At 38.9% G+C, this 18,240-nt stretch overlaps 1 protein-coding gene across 2 annotated transcripts in view; it reads left to right on the top strand.

Moving 5' to 3' along the window:
• Positions 1 to 18,240, top strand: part of NTNG1 (netrin G1) — a 301,700-nt gene that overhangs the window by 203,318 nt on the left and 80,142 nt on the right. For both annotated transcript variants that reach the window (XM_011368155.1, XM_011368146.1), the window contains exon 4: positions 15,873 to 16,045. In XM_011368155.1, the coding sequence (XP_011366457.1) occupies positions 15,873 to 16,045 (173 nt within the window). The remainder of the gene's footprint in view (positions 1 to 15,872; positions 16,046 to 18,240) is intronic.

Raw genomic sequence — 18,240 nt, 5'->3', positions numbered from 1 at the left:
ACTTCAACTTTTCCAAGGCTCGTTAACAAAAGTAGGCCACCAAATAAGGGGAGAAAAGGCCTTGCTAGGTGCACTCTTCTCTGTTGGATATTATTTTATTTCTCAGAAAAGGGAGAATTAGAAGAAAGCTATTTCTCCCAATTTTCCATACCACCCATGGGAATCTAATTCAATTTCCTCTCAACTTTTGCAGTGAAAAGTCAAAGTATAGAATAAGGTTTCTGGAGTATATTCTTTTGCACAGATTTGACTTATATTCCTAGTCATAAAGCTATTTATTCAGTCCGATTCAACTTTAATCAGACTCTAATATAACCATTTGAAGAAATAGGACCTTTTTAAAGTGGACAAGTATACGTATTTAAGAGATCTCAAAAATTTACCTGACAATTTGACCTGAAGAAGGAATGGTACAGTGTCATATGGCTCTCAGTTCTATGACCAGAGCCTTACTGAGCTCTGTGGCTTTACAGAGCACAAGAGAACTTATGTTTATCTCTGCTCTGTTTTCTCTTTTGTCCCAGTTTCTCATAGAAAAAAAGGAGAATTGTATTTTTTACTCAAAGGAAGTATATAAGAAATTATTATGGTATAATTTGCATCAAATTGGAAGTAAAAGAAAAATAAGTGAAAGAAATATTTTGCTTATGTGGTTCTCCAAAGAGAAAAAAAAGAAAACTCTAACTTAGCTATTGTTTACCATAAACCACAGAATGGACAGGTATATGTGAAAATAACTTAAATATATCAACGATCTTTATAATTGCTTCTTATATCAGTAATTTACTCAGTTTTCAAAAACAGGAAAGCTGACGGTCTTAAACAGGATGTTGTAAGAAGGTGGTCCAGTTTCATTTTTTTTGCCTGTATCTGTCCAGTTTTCCAGACACCATTTGTTGAAGAGACTGTCTTTACCTCCATTGTATATTCTTGCCTCCTTTGTCATAGATTAATTGACCATATAAGCATGGATTTATTTCTGGGCTCTCTATTCTGTTCCCTTGATCTATGCATCTATTTTTATGCCAATGTCATGCTGCTTTGATTACTATACCCTTGTAGTATAGTTTGTTATGAAGTAGTGGGATACATCCAACTTTGTTCTTTCTCAAGATTACCATGGCTATTCAGGATCTTTTATGGTTCCATATACACTTTTGGATTATTTGTTCTAGTTCTCTGAAAAATGTCACTGGTATTTTGATAGAGATTGCATTGAATCTATAGATTGCTTTGGGTAGTATGGACATTTTAACAATGTTAATTCTTCCTATCTACAAGCACAGTATATGCTCCTATTTATTTGTATCTTTTTTGATTTCCTTCTTCAGTGTCTTATAATTTACCAAGGAGGTAAAAGACCTATACTTGGACACTGTATTATAAGTTATAATAATACAGACCTATACAGACCTATAAGTTATAATAATACAGTGTCTAAGTATAGGTCTTTTACCTCATTGGTCAAATTTATTCCTAGATATTTTATTGTTTTTTTATGCAATTGTAAATGGGATTTTTTTAAATGTCTCTTTCTAATAATTCATCACTGGTGTATAAAAATGCAACTGACTTCTGAATATTAATTTTGTATCCTGCTACTTTACTGCATTCAATGATCAGTTCGAATAGTGGAATTTTTTAGTGGAATCTACAGTATTCTCTCTATATAGTATCATGTTATCTGCAAATAATGACCATTTTACTTCTTCTTTTCCAATTTGGATGCCTTTTATTTCTCTTTCTTGTCTGATTGCTGTAGCTAGGACTTCCAATACTATGTCAAATAAAAGCGGTGAAATGGACATCCTTGTCTTGTTCCTGCTCTTAAGGAAAATGCTTTTAGCTTTTCCTTGTCGATTATGATGTTAACTATAGGTTTGTCAAATATGGCCTTTATTACGTTGAGGTATGGTCCCTCGGTTCTCACTTTGCTGAGAGTTTTATCATAAATGAATGCTAGTTTTTGTCAAATGCTTGTTCTGCATCTATTGATATGATCGTATAATTTTTATTTTTAGAATTGTTACCATGGTGTATCACATTAATTGATTTGCAAATATTGAACCAACCTTGCATCCCAGGAATAAATCCAACTATCCAAATGATTATGATGTTTAATCTTTCCAATGTATTGCTGAATTCGGTTTGCTAATATTTTGTTGAGGATTTTTGCATCAGTGTTCATAAAAGATATCAGCCTATAGCTTTATTTTTAATGTATTTGGTTTTAGAATCAAGGTGATGGTGGCCTTATAAAAGGAATTACGGGACCCTCCCTCTTCTTGAATTTTTTGAAATAGTTTGAGAAAAATAGATGTTAATTCTTCTTTGAATGTTTGATAAAATTTACCAATGTGTCCATCCAGTCCAGGATATCTGTTTTTTTGAGATATTTTTGATTATTGATTCAATTTTGTTAGTAATAATTGGTCAGATCAGATTTTCTGTTTCTTCTTGACTCAGTCTTGGGATATTGTATGTTTCTAGGAATGTAACCATTTCTTCCAGATTGTCCAATTTGTTGGCATACAATTGCTCATAGTATTTTCTTATTATCCTCTGTATTTCTGTAGAGTCCATAGTTACTTTGCCTCTTTCATCTCTGATTTTATTTATTTGGGTCCTCTCTTTTTTTTTTCTTGATAAGTCTGGTTAAAGGTTTATCAATTTTTATTATCTTTTCAGAGAACCAGCTCTTGTTTTCATTGATATTCTGTATTATTTTTCCAAACCCTATTTCATTTATCTCTACTCTGATCTTTATTATTTCCTTCCTTCTACTCACTCCATTTCATTTGCTGTTCTTTTTCTAGCGCTTTTAAGTGTAAAGATAGATTGTTTATTTGAGGGATTTTTTTCTTTTTTCTGTTCCATTTCATTAGTGGTTCCCCTCCCTGTTCTCACTCAAATAATTAAGTGCATGTGGTTCAATAATTTCAAATTATTATTTGAAAATAAGACAACAAATATTTCCCCAAACGATGCCCTGTTTACCCCACCACACACTGTCTTCTCTTTTGTCTCCCAATAAAGTAAAGAAATTTAGAATCCTCTCACTCCTCCTTTCCTTCAGTGATGCTTTTGAAAAGCCTTTAATTTCCTGTTCTGCTCATCTGCCACTTTCCCAATCCTCAGGTTTTGCTGAGATAGGTTAGGATTTACTGCAGATTTCTTTAACAGTGTGTCCCTTCTGTTTTTACTTTTGATTTAGCGCCTATATTTATACATTCCCACACAGCTTTACCATATCAACGTGGAATGAATGTGTATGTATGTGTGCATGTATGTGTACAAAATGAGAAAATAGTAAGAGAGCACAGGTCGAAGTTTATAGCCTACCAAAGTTTCCTCTCCTCTTCATTTTCTCCATCTTGGGATTCTGGTTATTTCTTTGTAGTCTGATTACAAGCTTTCCTCGAATGTTTTCTTTGGATGGGGTTCCTGAGTGATTGACTCTATGAATTCTTGATAATCCTCAAATATCTTTTCTCCTTCCTTCTTTTTTCTTCCATCTTTCCTTCCTTCTCTGTTCCCCCACCTGACAGGTAAATGGTTTATCTTGCACATGTGACTCGTTATCTTCTAGATCCTAGTGTTGTAGATGAAAAGATTAATGACGATTGGATTGCTTTTCTCTTGCAGATAACCTATCCTTTCTGCCTGGAAGCTCATAAGGGCAGACTGGACGCTGTCTGTTTCCTGCAGAGGCATCCAAAGAAATCCTGTCCCTTTCCTGGTGTTTCTATACTCTACCTGACTCAGGACTAGGGAAGACTCAGCTCTTTCAGCCTTTTTTGGCCTATTGTGAAATCAGCCATGTGCAAACAGGACTGCAGTTGACCTGCAAGTGGGCCTGCAAGTCTCTTATCACCAGGCTCTTAGGATCTGAGTCATTTTAGTCCTCGGCCTTCGAGTCCAATGTTCTTTTCTTGCTCAGCCCACGTGGGAGAAAGCATCATATCAGTTCTCTCTGTTAGAATCTCAACAGTACTCAAGGTCTTACACCTGCAGTTCCCAGTAGTAGGAGTGACCAATATCTTGGAGGATTCCAAGAGTGGAAGAGAATTCATCCTCATTCAGGTTATACGGTTCCCTGGGCTTCTTCCCCATGAATGAGGCTGATTTTATGAAGGAGCCTATCTCATTGCATTGTAATATTCTATTTCATAAATATCTCCTCTATTAGACTGTGTATTCTTTTAGGGCAAGGGTAAATAAACTGCTAGAAACTGATGGTTAATGTTACTTTAGAGTCATAAAATGAAAATGATAGAACTTTGGCAAATACTCAGGGCTGATATGGGGAGAGGATGATTGACAAATTATGATTAAATTCATATAAATGAAACCACTTCATTTCCAGTGGTCTTGCAGGTCATAACTAGTGACTTCCTTTGTTAGATCAAATGGGAATTCACAGTGATTAATTTATAAAATAGAGGTGGTGTTAGCTTATACATATGGCTATGTTCTCATATCTTAAAGTGCCAAGGGTGAAATATGTGAAAAACCTTTTTAGTTATAAATTATTTGACAATAAAATGGTCACTTACTTGGGTAAACATAAACTTGGAATAACCTCTCTGTCTAGACAAGTTTTGGAGGTAATGAGATCTTCCTCTTAATTGAAGATTTTGTGTTTCAACTGGAGGCTCCAAAATATTTTCAAAGCATAGAAGGTAAATTAATTGAAGAATACATAACAAAGTTTTTTGTTCTCAAACATCTTCTATAGCTTAGAAAGAAAAATAATATAACTATCAGATTGAGAAATAACATACATTCAACCAATATTATAAAATTCTTCCATTTCTAAATCATACAAAAGAAAAGCTACTTTAATATATATGAGATTAATTTAGTGCTAAGAAATTTAAATTTGCGAAGTTACAATTTTTCTTTTCACAATTAACCTTTAAATAGATATCAGGGTTATGAAGATTCCTGAGGTAGCCCTGTGTTGCTATACATTTTCCCCTCAGGATTGCTTTCACTATGTCTCACAGATTTGGGGTTTTGTTTTCATTTTCATTTGTCTCTAGGTATCTTTCGATTCCTTCTTTGATCTCATTGTTAACCTATTCATTGTTTATGTTATTTAGTCTCCATGTATTTGTGCATTTTTTCAGATTTTTTCTTGTAATTTTCTAGTTTCATATCATTGTGACCAGAGATTTGATATGATTTCACTTTCCTTAAATTTATTGAGACTTATTTTGTGGCCTAATATGTGGTCTATCCTGGAAAATGTTCCATGTGCACTTGAGAAGAATGTATATTCTGCTGCTTTAGGGTGAAACGCTCTAAAAATATCAATTAAATCTATCTGGTCTAGTATGTCATTTAAGGCCACTGTTTCCTTGTTAATTTTCTGTCTGGAAGATCTGTCCTTTGGTCTCGATGGGAGTTAAAGTCCCTTACTATGACTGTATTACTGTCGATCTCTGCCTTTGTGTCTATATTTGTTTTATATATGTAAATGCTCCTATGATGGATATATGTATATTTACTAGAGTTATGTCCTCTTGTTGGATTGATCCCTCTATCATTATGCAATGTCCTTACTTGTCTCTTATTATAGCCTTTGTTTTAAAGTCTTTTTTGTCTGATATAAGTATTGTTACCTCAGGTTTTTTTTTATTTTCCATTTACATGAAATATCTTTTTTTAATTCCTTTACTGTCAGTTTGTATGTGTCTTTTGATCCGAAGTGGGTCTCTTATAGACAGCATATGTATGGGTCTTGTGTTCTTATCCATTCAGCTATTCTATGTTTTTTGATTGGAGCATTTAATTCATTACATTTAAAGTGGTTATTGATAGATACATAGTTATTGTCATTTTATTATTCATGTTATGGTTTTTTATTCCCCCTTCTTCTTCTTAAAGAAGTCCCTTTAACGTTTCTCGTAATGCTAGCTCGTTGGTGATAAATTCCTTTAGCATTTTCCTATCTGGGAAGCTTTTTATGTCACCATCAATTTTAATTGGTGACCTTGTTGAGTAGAGTAGGCTCGGTTGTAGGTTCTTGCTTTTCATCTCTTTGTATAGTTCATGCCAATCTCCTCTGGCCTGCAGATTTTCTGTTGAGAAATCAGCTGACATTCTTATGGGAGCTCCCTTGTAAATAACTACCTGCCTTTCTCTTGCTGCTTTTAGAGTTCTCTCTTTGTCTTTATCTTTGACATTTTAATTAGGATGTGCCTTGGTGTGGGCCTGTGTGGGTTCCTCTTGTTTGGGACTCTCTGTGCTCCCTGCACTTGTATGTCTATTTCCTTCACTAGGTTAGGGAAGTTTTCTGTCATTATTTCTTGACATAGGTTTTCAATCCCTTGGCCTTTCTTTGATCCTTCTGGTATTTCTATGATGTAAATGTTGTTGCACTTGATGTTGTCCCAGAGATTTCTTAAACTTTCCTCTTTTTTTTAATTCTTTTTTTCTTTTTACTGTTTTGGGCATTTACTGCTACCTTGTCTTTCAAATAGCTGGTTTGATCCTCTGCTTCATCTAATCTACTATTGATTCCTTCTAATGTATTCTTAATTTCAGTTATTGTATTCTTCATTTCTGACTGGTTCTTTTTTATGATTTCTATATCCTTTTTTATGCTTACTATCTCTCTGTTGAAGTCCTCACTGAGCTCATTTATTCTTCCCCTAAGTTCATTGAGCATGGTAGGTTGCTTGCCTCCATTTCGTTTACTTCTTTTTCTGGAGTCTTCTCCTGTTGTTTCATTTGCAAATGTTTCTTTGTTTTCTCATTTTAGTTGCCTCTCTGTGTTTGTTTCTATGAATTAAGTAGATTTGTTATGTCTCCCAGCCTTGGCCAGGTGGCCTTATGTAGTAGTTGCCCAGTGGCACAATTTCCCTGATCACCCGTGCTCCAGGAGGGTCCCTTGTGTGGGTCGTGTGTGCTCTCCTGTTGTAGCTAAGTCTTGACTGCTGTTAGCATGTCTGTGGACGTGATTGAATCTTGGGCTGTGGGGACTGGTCATGCCCACAGGTTATGAGCTGCTGTGTGGGAGCTGACCCCACAGAGCAGGATTCACTCCAGCAGGCTCACGTGCCTATTGAGACTGCCCTTTGGGTGTGCCACTTAAGGGGCCAATCAGGTGGTATTCTGCTGTGGCCCATGCCAGCCTCCAGGTGTGTTGGTTCTGGAGCCCCTTGGAGGGGGTTTCCATGCAGGCCAAGTTTGGCTGCTGCCTGTGACCACCGGGGCCATATGGTAGGAGCTACAGAGTGGTCTGTGGGTGGGTGGTCGTTGCCTATGCTGGATATGGAGGCAAGTGGGAGAAGCCACGCTGCATTCCGAGGCCAGCGGCCACCAGTACCGGGTCTGAGTCAACTCAGCAAAAAGCCCAAGGCACCACTAGTACTGAGGCTGCCTGCTGGCTGCCCAAAAGGCTCAGCAGCTGAAAGGGCCTTTGGGTGGTACCTGAGTTGGGTGTGTGGGGACTAAGGAAGTCAACGGGGAAAAAGAGTTATTTTTAATATTATGTAAAAGAACTGGCAATTAAGTGAATCATGTAATCTGATGCTTCAGTATGGCTAAGTTTAGGGTTTCAGGTAAAGTTTAAATGGAATTTTTAGAGGGTTTTAAATTGCCATAAGGATCTCTAAGTCATTTATTGTTTAAATACATGAGAAGGCTTTCTGGTCCTTGTTCCATATTTTTTTGGAGCAAACCAATTGCCTCATAAATTTAAAAAAGATAGCAAGATCCCAGTGTCTGTGAGGAACTGATCAAGATCTCAGTTTTTGTTTTTACATTCCCAGTGAAAACTGTGTAACTGTACATTCATCTGTTTTTAAAAAAATAAAAAATAGTCTTATACCACTCAGTTTTCAAAAATAAACGTTTCAAGAAGAAAGCTCAGGAGAGCAAAGCCCCATCAACAAGAGTCCATATTAGGTTCTCAGTATATTGTGAAAGAATGAGCTCAAGAGTCATAGGAAACCTGCCCTCTAGGTTTGCAGGGTGGCTTCACAGGGTCTTCATGGCCCTTCTCCCACGTGTGCCTCTCCAGTAAGACAGGACTCCCAGCCAAAGTCGGATGTCTTTGTTGGTCTGTTAGCGTGTGGCTGCTTCCAAAACTTTATGTTAAAAGCTGATATCTATTTCATATTAAACTTTGGCCATTGTGTAGTTGATAAAAATACATCTTCTGAAAATATTTTTGCTTACCAGGGCTAACTACCATTAGAGTCCAGGTTTTATTAATGAAGAAACAGCAGAAGAATGTTGTGAAGATCAGAACCCTCTCTTTTCTCATGGGATTAGGATCAGACTAGGCCCATTTGGTATTTGAAGATCCTGTCTTTTACTGTAAGATTATGCTTGATAATAGTAATAGTTACTTTTATTAAGTGCTTACTATATCCCAGGTGCTGTGTTCAGATATACGTTCAGATGTGGGTAAGAGAGACTTGTGTTAACAATACCTTAAGCAGAAAAGAAGTTTATTTCTCACTCCTTGTAGTCAGAAGGTAGGTGCTCCGGAGCTGGGGTGTGGCTCTGCTCCACACACCTGCCTCGGCTCACCTTCCCCTGACTGTGGTGGAGGTTGTCCCAAGACCCAGATTCCACCATCCGTGGTCACAAACATAGTCCATGTTGTCCAAGATGGCTCAACGCCATGTTCGTGTTCCAGGAGAAATGGAGGAAGGTGTGCAGACCCCACAGAGGTGTCTCTACACCACTCCTGCTGATATTCCGTCGGTTGGAATGTGGCCACATGGCCACACCTGGCAGGAGGAGGTGCTGGGAAATGTAGTCTTTAAACATGTGACCATGTGCATAGCTAAACCTGTACTGGTGTGGAAAACAAAAGAATGCATTAATTAGTAGTCTCTGCCTCGTTGTATTATATCATGAAATGCTCCCAATAACCCTAAGGCAGGTATCTTATTATCCTCAGGTTACAGAGGAGTAAACCGAGTTTAAGGAACTCACCTAAGTTACCTGCTAGAGCCAGACTGCATGACCCCAGGGCCCAAACTCTTATCCACTGTTTTCTGTTGCTTCTTTTGGATAATTACCATATATATTTTTTAGTTTATTTTGTTATTTAACTAATGTACAATTCAATGGGTTTTAGTATACATTCAAAAGCTGTGCAGCCATCACTCTTGAATTCCTGAACATTATTATCAAAGAAAAGAAAGCCTATCCATGAGCAGTCACTTCCTGTTCACCCTTTTCCCAGCTCCTGGCAGTCATTCATTAGCTTTCTGTCTGCATAGATTTGTCAGTTCTGGGTATTTTATATCAATGAACACATGTTATGTGGCCTTTTCTGTCTAGCTTCTTTGACTTAGCATAATGTTTTTAAGGTTTATCCATGCTGTATCATGTACCAGTACTTCATTATTTTTTTCCCAAATAATATTCCCATGTATGGATGTACTATATTTTGCTTATCCATTTATCAGTTGATAGACATTTGTACTGTTTTTACTTTTTTGGGTATTATGGTAAGATGTTATGAACATTGGTGTCCAACTTTTCATGTGGACACGTTTTTAATTCTCTTGGATAAATACCTAGGAGTGGAATTGTTGGGTTACATGGTAACTCAGTTGTGGCAGTCGCTGTAGTAACTGTAGCAATTATAATAATTGAAACTTACATTTATTAAGAAGTTTGTGTCAGGTGCTCTCCTGGGGGTACACATGCATTGTTTCATTCAGTCTCCAAAGCTGTCCTTTGAAACATATCCATTTGTTATCCCTGTTTTATAGACGAGGCAGCTGAGGCCACCACACTTAGAAAGACATCATGCCCTCTGCAGTGATAAAAGCAAAGTTCCGGAGATGTGCCGCCCATGGTCTGAATCCCAGCTCAATCCCATACTAGCTCAGAGACAAGGGTTTCTTAAACCCTCAATATTCAAATGCGTCATCTATAATTATTAGTGCCAATCTCACGGGATTATTGTGAGGTTGTACAAAACAATGTGCGAAATATGCCAAAAAAAGCATTTAGCACAATGCTAGGTGCTTGGCAGTATTCAGTCAAAGTTCTGTTTATTTGTTTGCTAAGTCACTCATCTATGGCCTCACAGCAAATAAGTGGCAAAGGTGGGGTTTGAACCCAGGCTGTCTGATTCCAACATAGTAACTCATAATCTCTAAATTATATTGATGCCAGTCTCCCATTTCAAATAACATGTCGAGGTAGAAACCAAAATTTCATTTGTTGACATGAAAAACGAAAGGTAGAAGAGCTGCGAAGGCAGAAAAAGTATGTGAAAGGCATTCTATAATTTATCACCTTTCAGAAAAGACCTCTACAAAGCTCCACTATTTGTACTAACTGGTTTTCTAAAAGCTTCTGTGTATCTAGTGCCAATCCAAGCCAGGGGGTGCAACTGGAGGCTGACCCAGGTTTCGTAGTGCCTGAAATTTATACCTTGGCCTGGGGGGTGCTCATTAAGGAAAAACCTTCATTAATTAAAAATATATAATATCTTATTTGTGAAAATCATACAGAAGCATACGACTATGTGAACACATTGCTAGGATCTCCCTTAAGGTTTTGGAAGGGCTGCGATGCCCAAACATCATTTGCCTGCCTCATGGTGCACCCTCTTCTGGCTCAAAAGTGGTCAAAACCCTGATCTAAGAGATGGCGAGCCTGGCTTCCCTTCCTGTTTTGCTTCGGAAAAGTCCAGTTTCAAACTTTGTCTCAGTACCTCTGAAACACTAGTAATAGAATAATATACAGACCTCTAATTCACAGGAAATTCTGGTGATAACACGCTACCCAGAATAAATATATTAAATTATATAATTTAAAAAAAAAACAGGCAGACTGTATGGTTTTTTTCATACCTACTGGCAGGTGGCACAGATCTAAATGTTGGAACCTTTTTTATAAGCAAGATTAAATTGACTTACAACAGCTGGTCACTAAAATGCAGGAAGTACAGACCTCATTGAAAGCTAGACATACTGGTTTTCACTGTTTGCATCACAAATTAGAGCTCTCTTTTTTTAAAGTCTGTCTTAGCAATTCTCTTATTTGACAGCATGTGCAGTTTGTCACCTACGCACAAGTGGATCTTCGAGGTACAAGCAAGTCAATTAGTTCTATCTGCAGTGTCATGGTGTGAGTTTCATTGTGTGCAAACAGAATTGGTGAATAGGCTTAGCTCTCCAGAACGTCGGATATTCATTTCACTGCGAGTGAAGTCTGTTAGGTCTCAAACTTGTATAGTTCCTCCCCTGCCTAATATGATGGTAGATGTGGGAGCTGGGTGGCCATGGAAATGGATATTGAATCTGTCAGAGACAAGTGGATGTCACAGAAATCTGCCCTCTACCCCATCGCAAGGCTGGAGGTCATAACACCAGGAATTGAGAGCAATCTCCCGGCATACGAAATCCATTTTTTTCTCCATTGGAGGAAAAGCCTCTATGGCAGGGCCTCTAAATAAAGAATTTTAGCATCTGATTGGAATGGGGTGATGAAAAGAAACTGGGCTATAAGAAATGAAGTCATTTCCAAATACAGGCCAATGTTGGGGTGCCTCAGTGTCCGCTTTCACATGCTCAGCCCTGGCACAGCAGTTGTCACAATGACTGAGGAAAGACAGCCCGGAAGCTGAGCTAGGTCAGCAGATTTACTGCTGGAGAAGCTACAGTTTTCACCATTAGCCGAGAACACTCTGCTAGACTTCAGCTGAACCAGGGTGGTTGTCTTTGAGTGAGATGTAGAAGCTAACAGATGCACATTCTCGGATGGTTATGCTACACAAATACTTGGGTTTTCCTCTCCTGTAAGCTATGTTCTCCTGGGTCTTTCACGCATTTTTAAAAGGATAACTCTTGTATTAGGTTTCGGACACTTGACAAATCCTCTGCAGTTTAAATTAAATTGGATTTACAAAGTCTTCCAAATTTTAGAGAATTCCCTTTGCCCATTATAAAGTTAGCTATGAAAACCAATGATGAGGGCACGTGGCAGTGTTTAGCACACATCACCAAGTGTTTGATTTAGGACGATGCCAATTAATCCTCTATTTTTAGTTCATTGCTGTGCTAGACATAGTAGAACAGGCTCATGAAGTTCCTGCTTTCAGAGAGCTTACTTGTTTGTTAGTCATTTGTTTATTGATCACATAGTTTTAAAGTACATATTATGTGCCAAGCACCTCAGCACATGCTAGGGATGTTTCAATAAATAAGGTAGTCATGACCACTGTTCCCAGGAGCTTATACTCCAGTGAAGGTGACAGAAGAATAAGCAATTACAGTACAGCTTATGTCTATAGCAGAGACAGCATGGGCTTTATCATGTGACTGGCCTTGTCTAGTGTCAGAGGAGCACATAGGAAAGGCCTTCTGGCGGGAGAAGAGGGAGATTTCAAAGGGACTTGTAGGACATGTTATAGAGCTTGGATTTTATTCTGTGAATAATGAGAAATCTTTCAAAGGTTCTAAACCAAGGTGACCGAAATATTTTTGTGTAAAGGATTATTTTGACTATTGTGTTAAGAATGGGCTAGAGCAGGGTGTGACTGGAGGCAGTAAAGTCATTTAGAAGTCATCCTAATAAACCAGATCAAAGATGGTGATGATCTCAACTAGAGAAGTGGCAATGGCTAGAACTATGTGTTTGATAGCTATGAAGGAGGAGGAATCTCAGAACTCGGTGAGAGGCTGAGTAACAAAAAAATTAGATGTGATAGGAAAGGTGGAGATAGGCATCATTCTTGGCCAACTTACTGGAATGTGATGCAATTCACTGATCCAGAAACCACAGAAGAAGGAGTGGGTGGGAGGGGAGCCAAAGAATTTAGTTTAGGGCATGTTGAGTTTGACATGCCCAAGAGAGAGATTCATAATGGAGATCCAGGACTTATAAAACATATTGATCAGGTAATCTTCACCTGGGGATAACAGAGAGAGGGAGTTCTATGGATCTCTATGGGTAACAGAATCTCTGAATATCCTAAAATGTTTTCAAATGTTTAAGCTTATTTTGCATATGTTTGTTTTTTCTGGAGGCAAAAGGATGCAAGTTTGCTTTAAAATATCTATAACTTAAAGGCAGTTAAAACCACAGAGGAAATTAAAGGGACAACCTGGATGAGCGTGCCCAAGGAGAGTCACTTAGGCTGACTGTGCTGGGCCTGAACCCAAAGAACAGCACATGAAGAGGACACACAGGAGACGAGGGTTCTGGAGGTGACCTTGAGAATCCAGCAGGCAGAGAATGTCAACAGAAAGGGAGTGGTCCACAGAGTCAAATGTCCCTGGAGGTCAAATTAGGCAAGAAGAAGCACCCAACAGATTTTCAGCGAGATGGTTGCAAATGACCCTGGCAAGAGAGGCTGTGGTTAGTTGGAAAGAGTGAGTGAGTGCGAGATGAGAAAACGAAGACGGCAAGTGTAGAAAACTCAAGAAGGGTGAGGAGAGTGTTAAAGAGGCAACTGGAAAAAAAGACCAGAGTACAAAGTGCATATCCCCACTCCCTTAAAATGGGACAGATTTATGCAATGAGTCAAAAATCTTAAAGCTAAAGAGCCAACCAACCAAACCAAACACATAGAAGCATTTAAGGAAATCGGGAGGGTAGAAATCAAGGGGTAGAAATCTACAGTAGACAGGATAGATATCAGGGAAGAGTTATGAATTGAGTTGAGACTTGAAAGATTAATAAGCTTTTGGGCAAGTGGAGATGAACTGTTAACTGGCAGAGATCTGAGAAAAACAAGACTAAACATTCATCTATTCTTCTTTCGCCTCTTTTTGTTAGTCAAAGAGTATTTTCTCAGTGACTATAAAGCCTTTCCAGTGGAAATTGCCTATAACTCAGAGAGTGACTGCAGGTATGAAAGTATTAATAGTTATAAGAAATATAATCCGATTTATAATTACTACTTGCATTCTTTGTCTTCACACATGGAACCGGCATACTTATTCTTTGGGGTCACACTGTTCGTTTCCTCATTCGGAATTTTTAACACGAAAGAGGGTGATAAATCAGTATGAGCTGGTGGTTCTATCACTTAAGTTTCTAACATCTTCCATATATAAAAAACACACCCGTAAATAAAGGTGCTAATGTCGGAAGAAGAAAGATCCTTTAATTAGCAACTTAGCACAAGTAACTCCCTGCATATAGGAGATTGTTATAAGGCCTGACTCATAATTAAACACAGTCTATTTCACTTAACTGAATGATTTTTTTTTCTTTTTAAAAGATTGTACAAATGTTAATTTTTAAAGGTTTGGTTTATTTGTATAAATTGAGTGGGTATTGTTGAAATAGTAACCTTCCAGCTTATCACAATGTATAAACTATACAGAGGGCAACGTATACCTACGAGTATTATAAATTGTAGTAGACCCCAGAGGAAGCTGAAGCTTGGTCTTATCCAGGAAGGTTTGAGTGTGTGGCATTATTTAGGGGCTATATCTTTTGGTTAGAAGAGAGCCCAGCAGGTCCCAGTATTAGCCTCAGTCTTCCCTTTGCTTCTTTGCCATAAGTATGGGTCAGTGGTCCAAACAGATCATCAGTGCACAAGAGAGAATCTTGGATGTGACTGTACAGACGTTATGGAAACCAGTTGTTAAAAGAATCTTATTTTCCCACCTATGAAGTATTGTTACTCTTCCTAATTCATGACATCTGCCACAAAGGAAAACAAATGTAAAACACTACCATATTTCTTTGTCTTTATGAAACTTCGCTTTCTGTATTTTTGTTCTAGTTTCTGGAAGAGACCAGACTAGTTTTAAAATGCACACATGGACACAGACACACACACAGATACGTGCACAGACACACACACACACATACATACATGACATTTTCAGGTTCTGACTCTGACAGATCTTCGTCCTTTAACCCTTGGGCTGGGAGTCTGGGTTCTCTCCTTTGTGTGGAGACATCTCTTGCCTCATACATTGTTCTGACCTTGTGTCATCGTCATCCTAGTCAATCTAGGTTTTACTTCTCCAAGGGGTGAGGCTCATGCTTGGAGCGTTACAGTTTATAACCTGCTACCTCAGCAAATATCAAGTTGGCCTTTATAATTTTACGGTCAGAGACTTTGGATATGGGAATGTGTTTTTGTAGAAATTGAATATTCCATTGTTGCCTCTCATATATCACAACTTTATTCATGGGCACCAAAGGCAAGGCCTTTGCTAATGACCTCCAACCCCTGCTGTCACATGTAGGTTTTTATTTCCTAGGATTCTAAGCATCTTTGATCTGAGCCATTTGACCCATGTCTGAGAGATCTTTACGATTACATTATTTGCCATGAGTGGAGAATCTGAGGAGGACTCAGGCTGGTTAGAGAAGCCTTGGTGGATAAACTCTTCTGATCTGAAGAAATGTCATTTTAGGAACGTGAACATTGGATTATAACCTCTTGGGGTCTATAGAATAAATCTGAATAACAACATGTCTCAGTGGTTCTTTTTTATTTTAAACACATAATAAGAATTATCCTTGTGAATTAAGGAAAAACAGAAGATGACACTGTTCTTCCAACCCACAGGAAATTGTCAGAGATTTGATAATATGACAGAAGACCCTCTCACTATGGCAATATTTTGGATACTGGTTGGGAAACCCTTGATTTTGGAGCACAGTTGTCTTCAGGGAGCTTCAGGCCCCCACTGAACCAACTGGTGGGTGTTAGGAGTCCTCACCCCCATCCCAGAGGGTACCTGTTGGAAAGACTCTGAGGGTGGGGCTACAAATCGACATTTTACCCAGAGCCTCTGTATAGCACTCAGGCCCTGGAGGGCCTGAGAGCCACAGCCCTAGGAGATAGATGGGTAAAACCTTCATGATCGCCAAGACCAACTTGACTTACGATGAACTCTTGTCTCTCCTCTGCCTAGGTGCAAATGTAATCTCCATGCCACTGTGTGTGTGTATGACAACAGCAAATTGACCTGTGAATGTGAGCACAACACTACAGGTCCAGACTGTGGGAAATGCAAGAAGAATTATCAGGGCCGACCTTGGAGCCCAGGCTCGTATCTCCCCATCCCCAAAGGCACTGCAAATACCTGTGAGTAACTTTGCTCTTAACACTGTATTTCGTGCACGATGAGCTGATCGTTCCTCTCGATTTCACTTGCGATTGTGCTTTTCCTCCTCTTACTAATTGTCCCATTCCTCTTCAAAATGGAGCTAAAGCTTTTAATCCCCATTTTACCACTTGTAAGCACATTTTAGCACTCAGATCATCTGCTAAATTCAGTCTTCCAACCTTTACATCCAGTCTCTTGGGAAATGATGTAAGTCACAGGAGAAATTTTTTCTAAGTGGATGAAACAGGAGGTGCTTCCCCCCAAATTAGCTTCCTGTTAAAATAACAAAGACGTGTAAAACGCTCAACTCTAACTTAATTTTAACCATAAACAACTTCCAAAAACTATGTATTTACAATCTCGTTTCTCTCACTGGTTCTCTTGAGAAATGCTTTGTCCAGTAGGTGCTTCCCTGTCCAATTTTAGCTACCGCCTGACTTTGCTGGTGAAATAATTGGCTTTTTCTAAATTCTAACAGTCGAGGTCATGCTTGGCCTGACTCTTGTTAGTAGAGGCCACCTTTAGATAAAGAACGTGACTGTAGGTGTGTGGGGACCACAATGAGAAAAGAGATGCTTGTGTGCGTGTGAAGGGAGCACAGGCATCATCTGTGTTTACAGGAAGCGTGAGAGATGCCCCATTACCACTCATGCATGAGCTCCGCTGAGGTCCCTGAGCATCCATTAAGGAAACATGTTCTGATGAGCTCAAGGAGAGAAGTCACTATTTCCAGAATGAATTGCCCAGTTTCATAGATGGACTGATTAGCCACTTGCAAAAGCCCAAGATTTGCCCACTTCCAAAAGTAGAGAAGAGGTGAAGTTGAGAATATACCCATCCAAGTGAGAAGTATCAGAAGGATCAGGACAGTGAGCAGTGGGAGAACAAGAACTTGAAAAGCCACTGGCTCCATGCAAGGTGAAAAATGTTATCAAGAGACTTCAAAGCAGCAGCTGTGAGAAACCACAGCCTAAAAACGAATATCACAGGAACCAGGACCTTATAAAGTTAAGTGTAAGAGTAATGAATCAAGTAACAGGCTGGGAAGTGTGGGGGCATGAAATTATGATAACATTTCTATGAAGCAGGAAAAAAAAAAACCCCTCTTATTTTAAGGGTATTCAGTTTCTTTCTGTGTTAAAGAAAAAACCAACAATCTAGCTCCTAAAATTAATGCATAAAGCTCTGTTGGGCAGAAATGTTGATTTTTTTCAAGGCAATTTTATTCACAGAGACTCTCTGGGCTTTCCCAAATTGTTGCAAGCCATCACTCGTGAATTCAGAAAGAATCTCATGAGGTTATTTGTTGTGATACCCCGTGGCCGGCTACCTAAGAATCCCTGTCACCACAGCTGTCAAACTGAGTTTAAAAGTTTCCCAAAATGAAAATGGCTCAGACTTTATTTTCAGTGTCTGCTGCTGCTTTAGTGGGACAGGGTAGAAGAGAGTGACAGACACTGGCTGGCATTCTGGCTCGTCTTCAGGGCGGGCCAGCTTGTCAAGGCTGCGGGAATGGCAGCTGGGGTGCTCTGCCATTGAAGGCACTGGCTTCCATTCTAACACGGCCCTGTTCTTCTACCCATAACTATGCCTCAAAGTCTCATTTAGTTCAAGACATTTTCGCCGGGAGACCTTCTCGTGCCAGCCAAGCTTTTTTCACTGAAATGGATTTCTTGTTATGTTCTCCATGGAAATGACTTACAGACTTTAATCTTTTGCCTATTGCGGATCACCAGTTCACCCCCCGGCCGAAGGCATGCAGTCTCTCTCAGTTTTCCTTGTGGATTCCACCATCCATCCAATCCATCACTGGCCTTCTCGAGACTGTCAGACTGGACTCTATCGCTGTTCAAATAGGAAGATGACAGATGGGCACAATGACCAAGGAGGTTCAAGTCAACGTTTTGATTCTCAATATGGCAGAAATTAGACTAAAGATTTTAGAGATTATCAGCAATGGTCCAGTCTTGCAATGGAAAAGTCCTAAAATGGAACAAAGCCCTTAAACTCAATCTCTAATACATCAGACTGTACTTTTGAATTTCCAAGGATGGAAGCGAGCAATTTAGTGGTCTCATACACAGGTTCCAGAATCAAATGCCAGTTCATCTACTCGCTATCTGCGGGACCTTGAAAAAGTAAACCAAGCTCTCCAATACTCAGTTTACCACCT

This window comes from Pteropus vampyrus, unplaced genomic scaffold (genome assembly GCF_000151845.1).
Source record: "Pteropus vampyrus isolate Shadow unplaced genomic scaffold, Pvam_2.0 Scaffold6, whole genome shotgun sequence".
Taxonomy (NCBI): Eukaryota; Metazoa; Chordata; class Mammalia; order Chiroptera; family Pteropodidae; genus Pteropus; species Pteropus vampyrus.
Note: the sequence above shows the minus strand (reverse complement) of the source record. Positions and strands in the feature narration are given on the sequence as shown.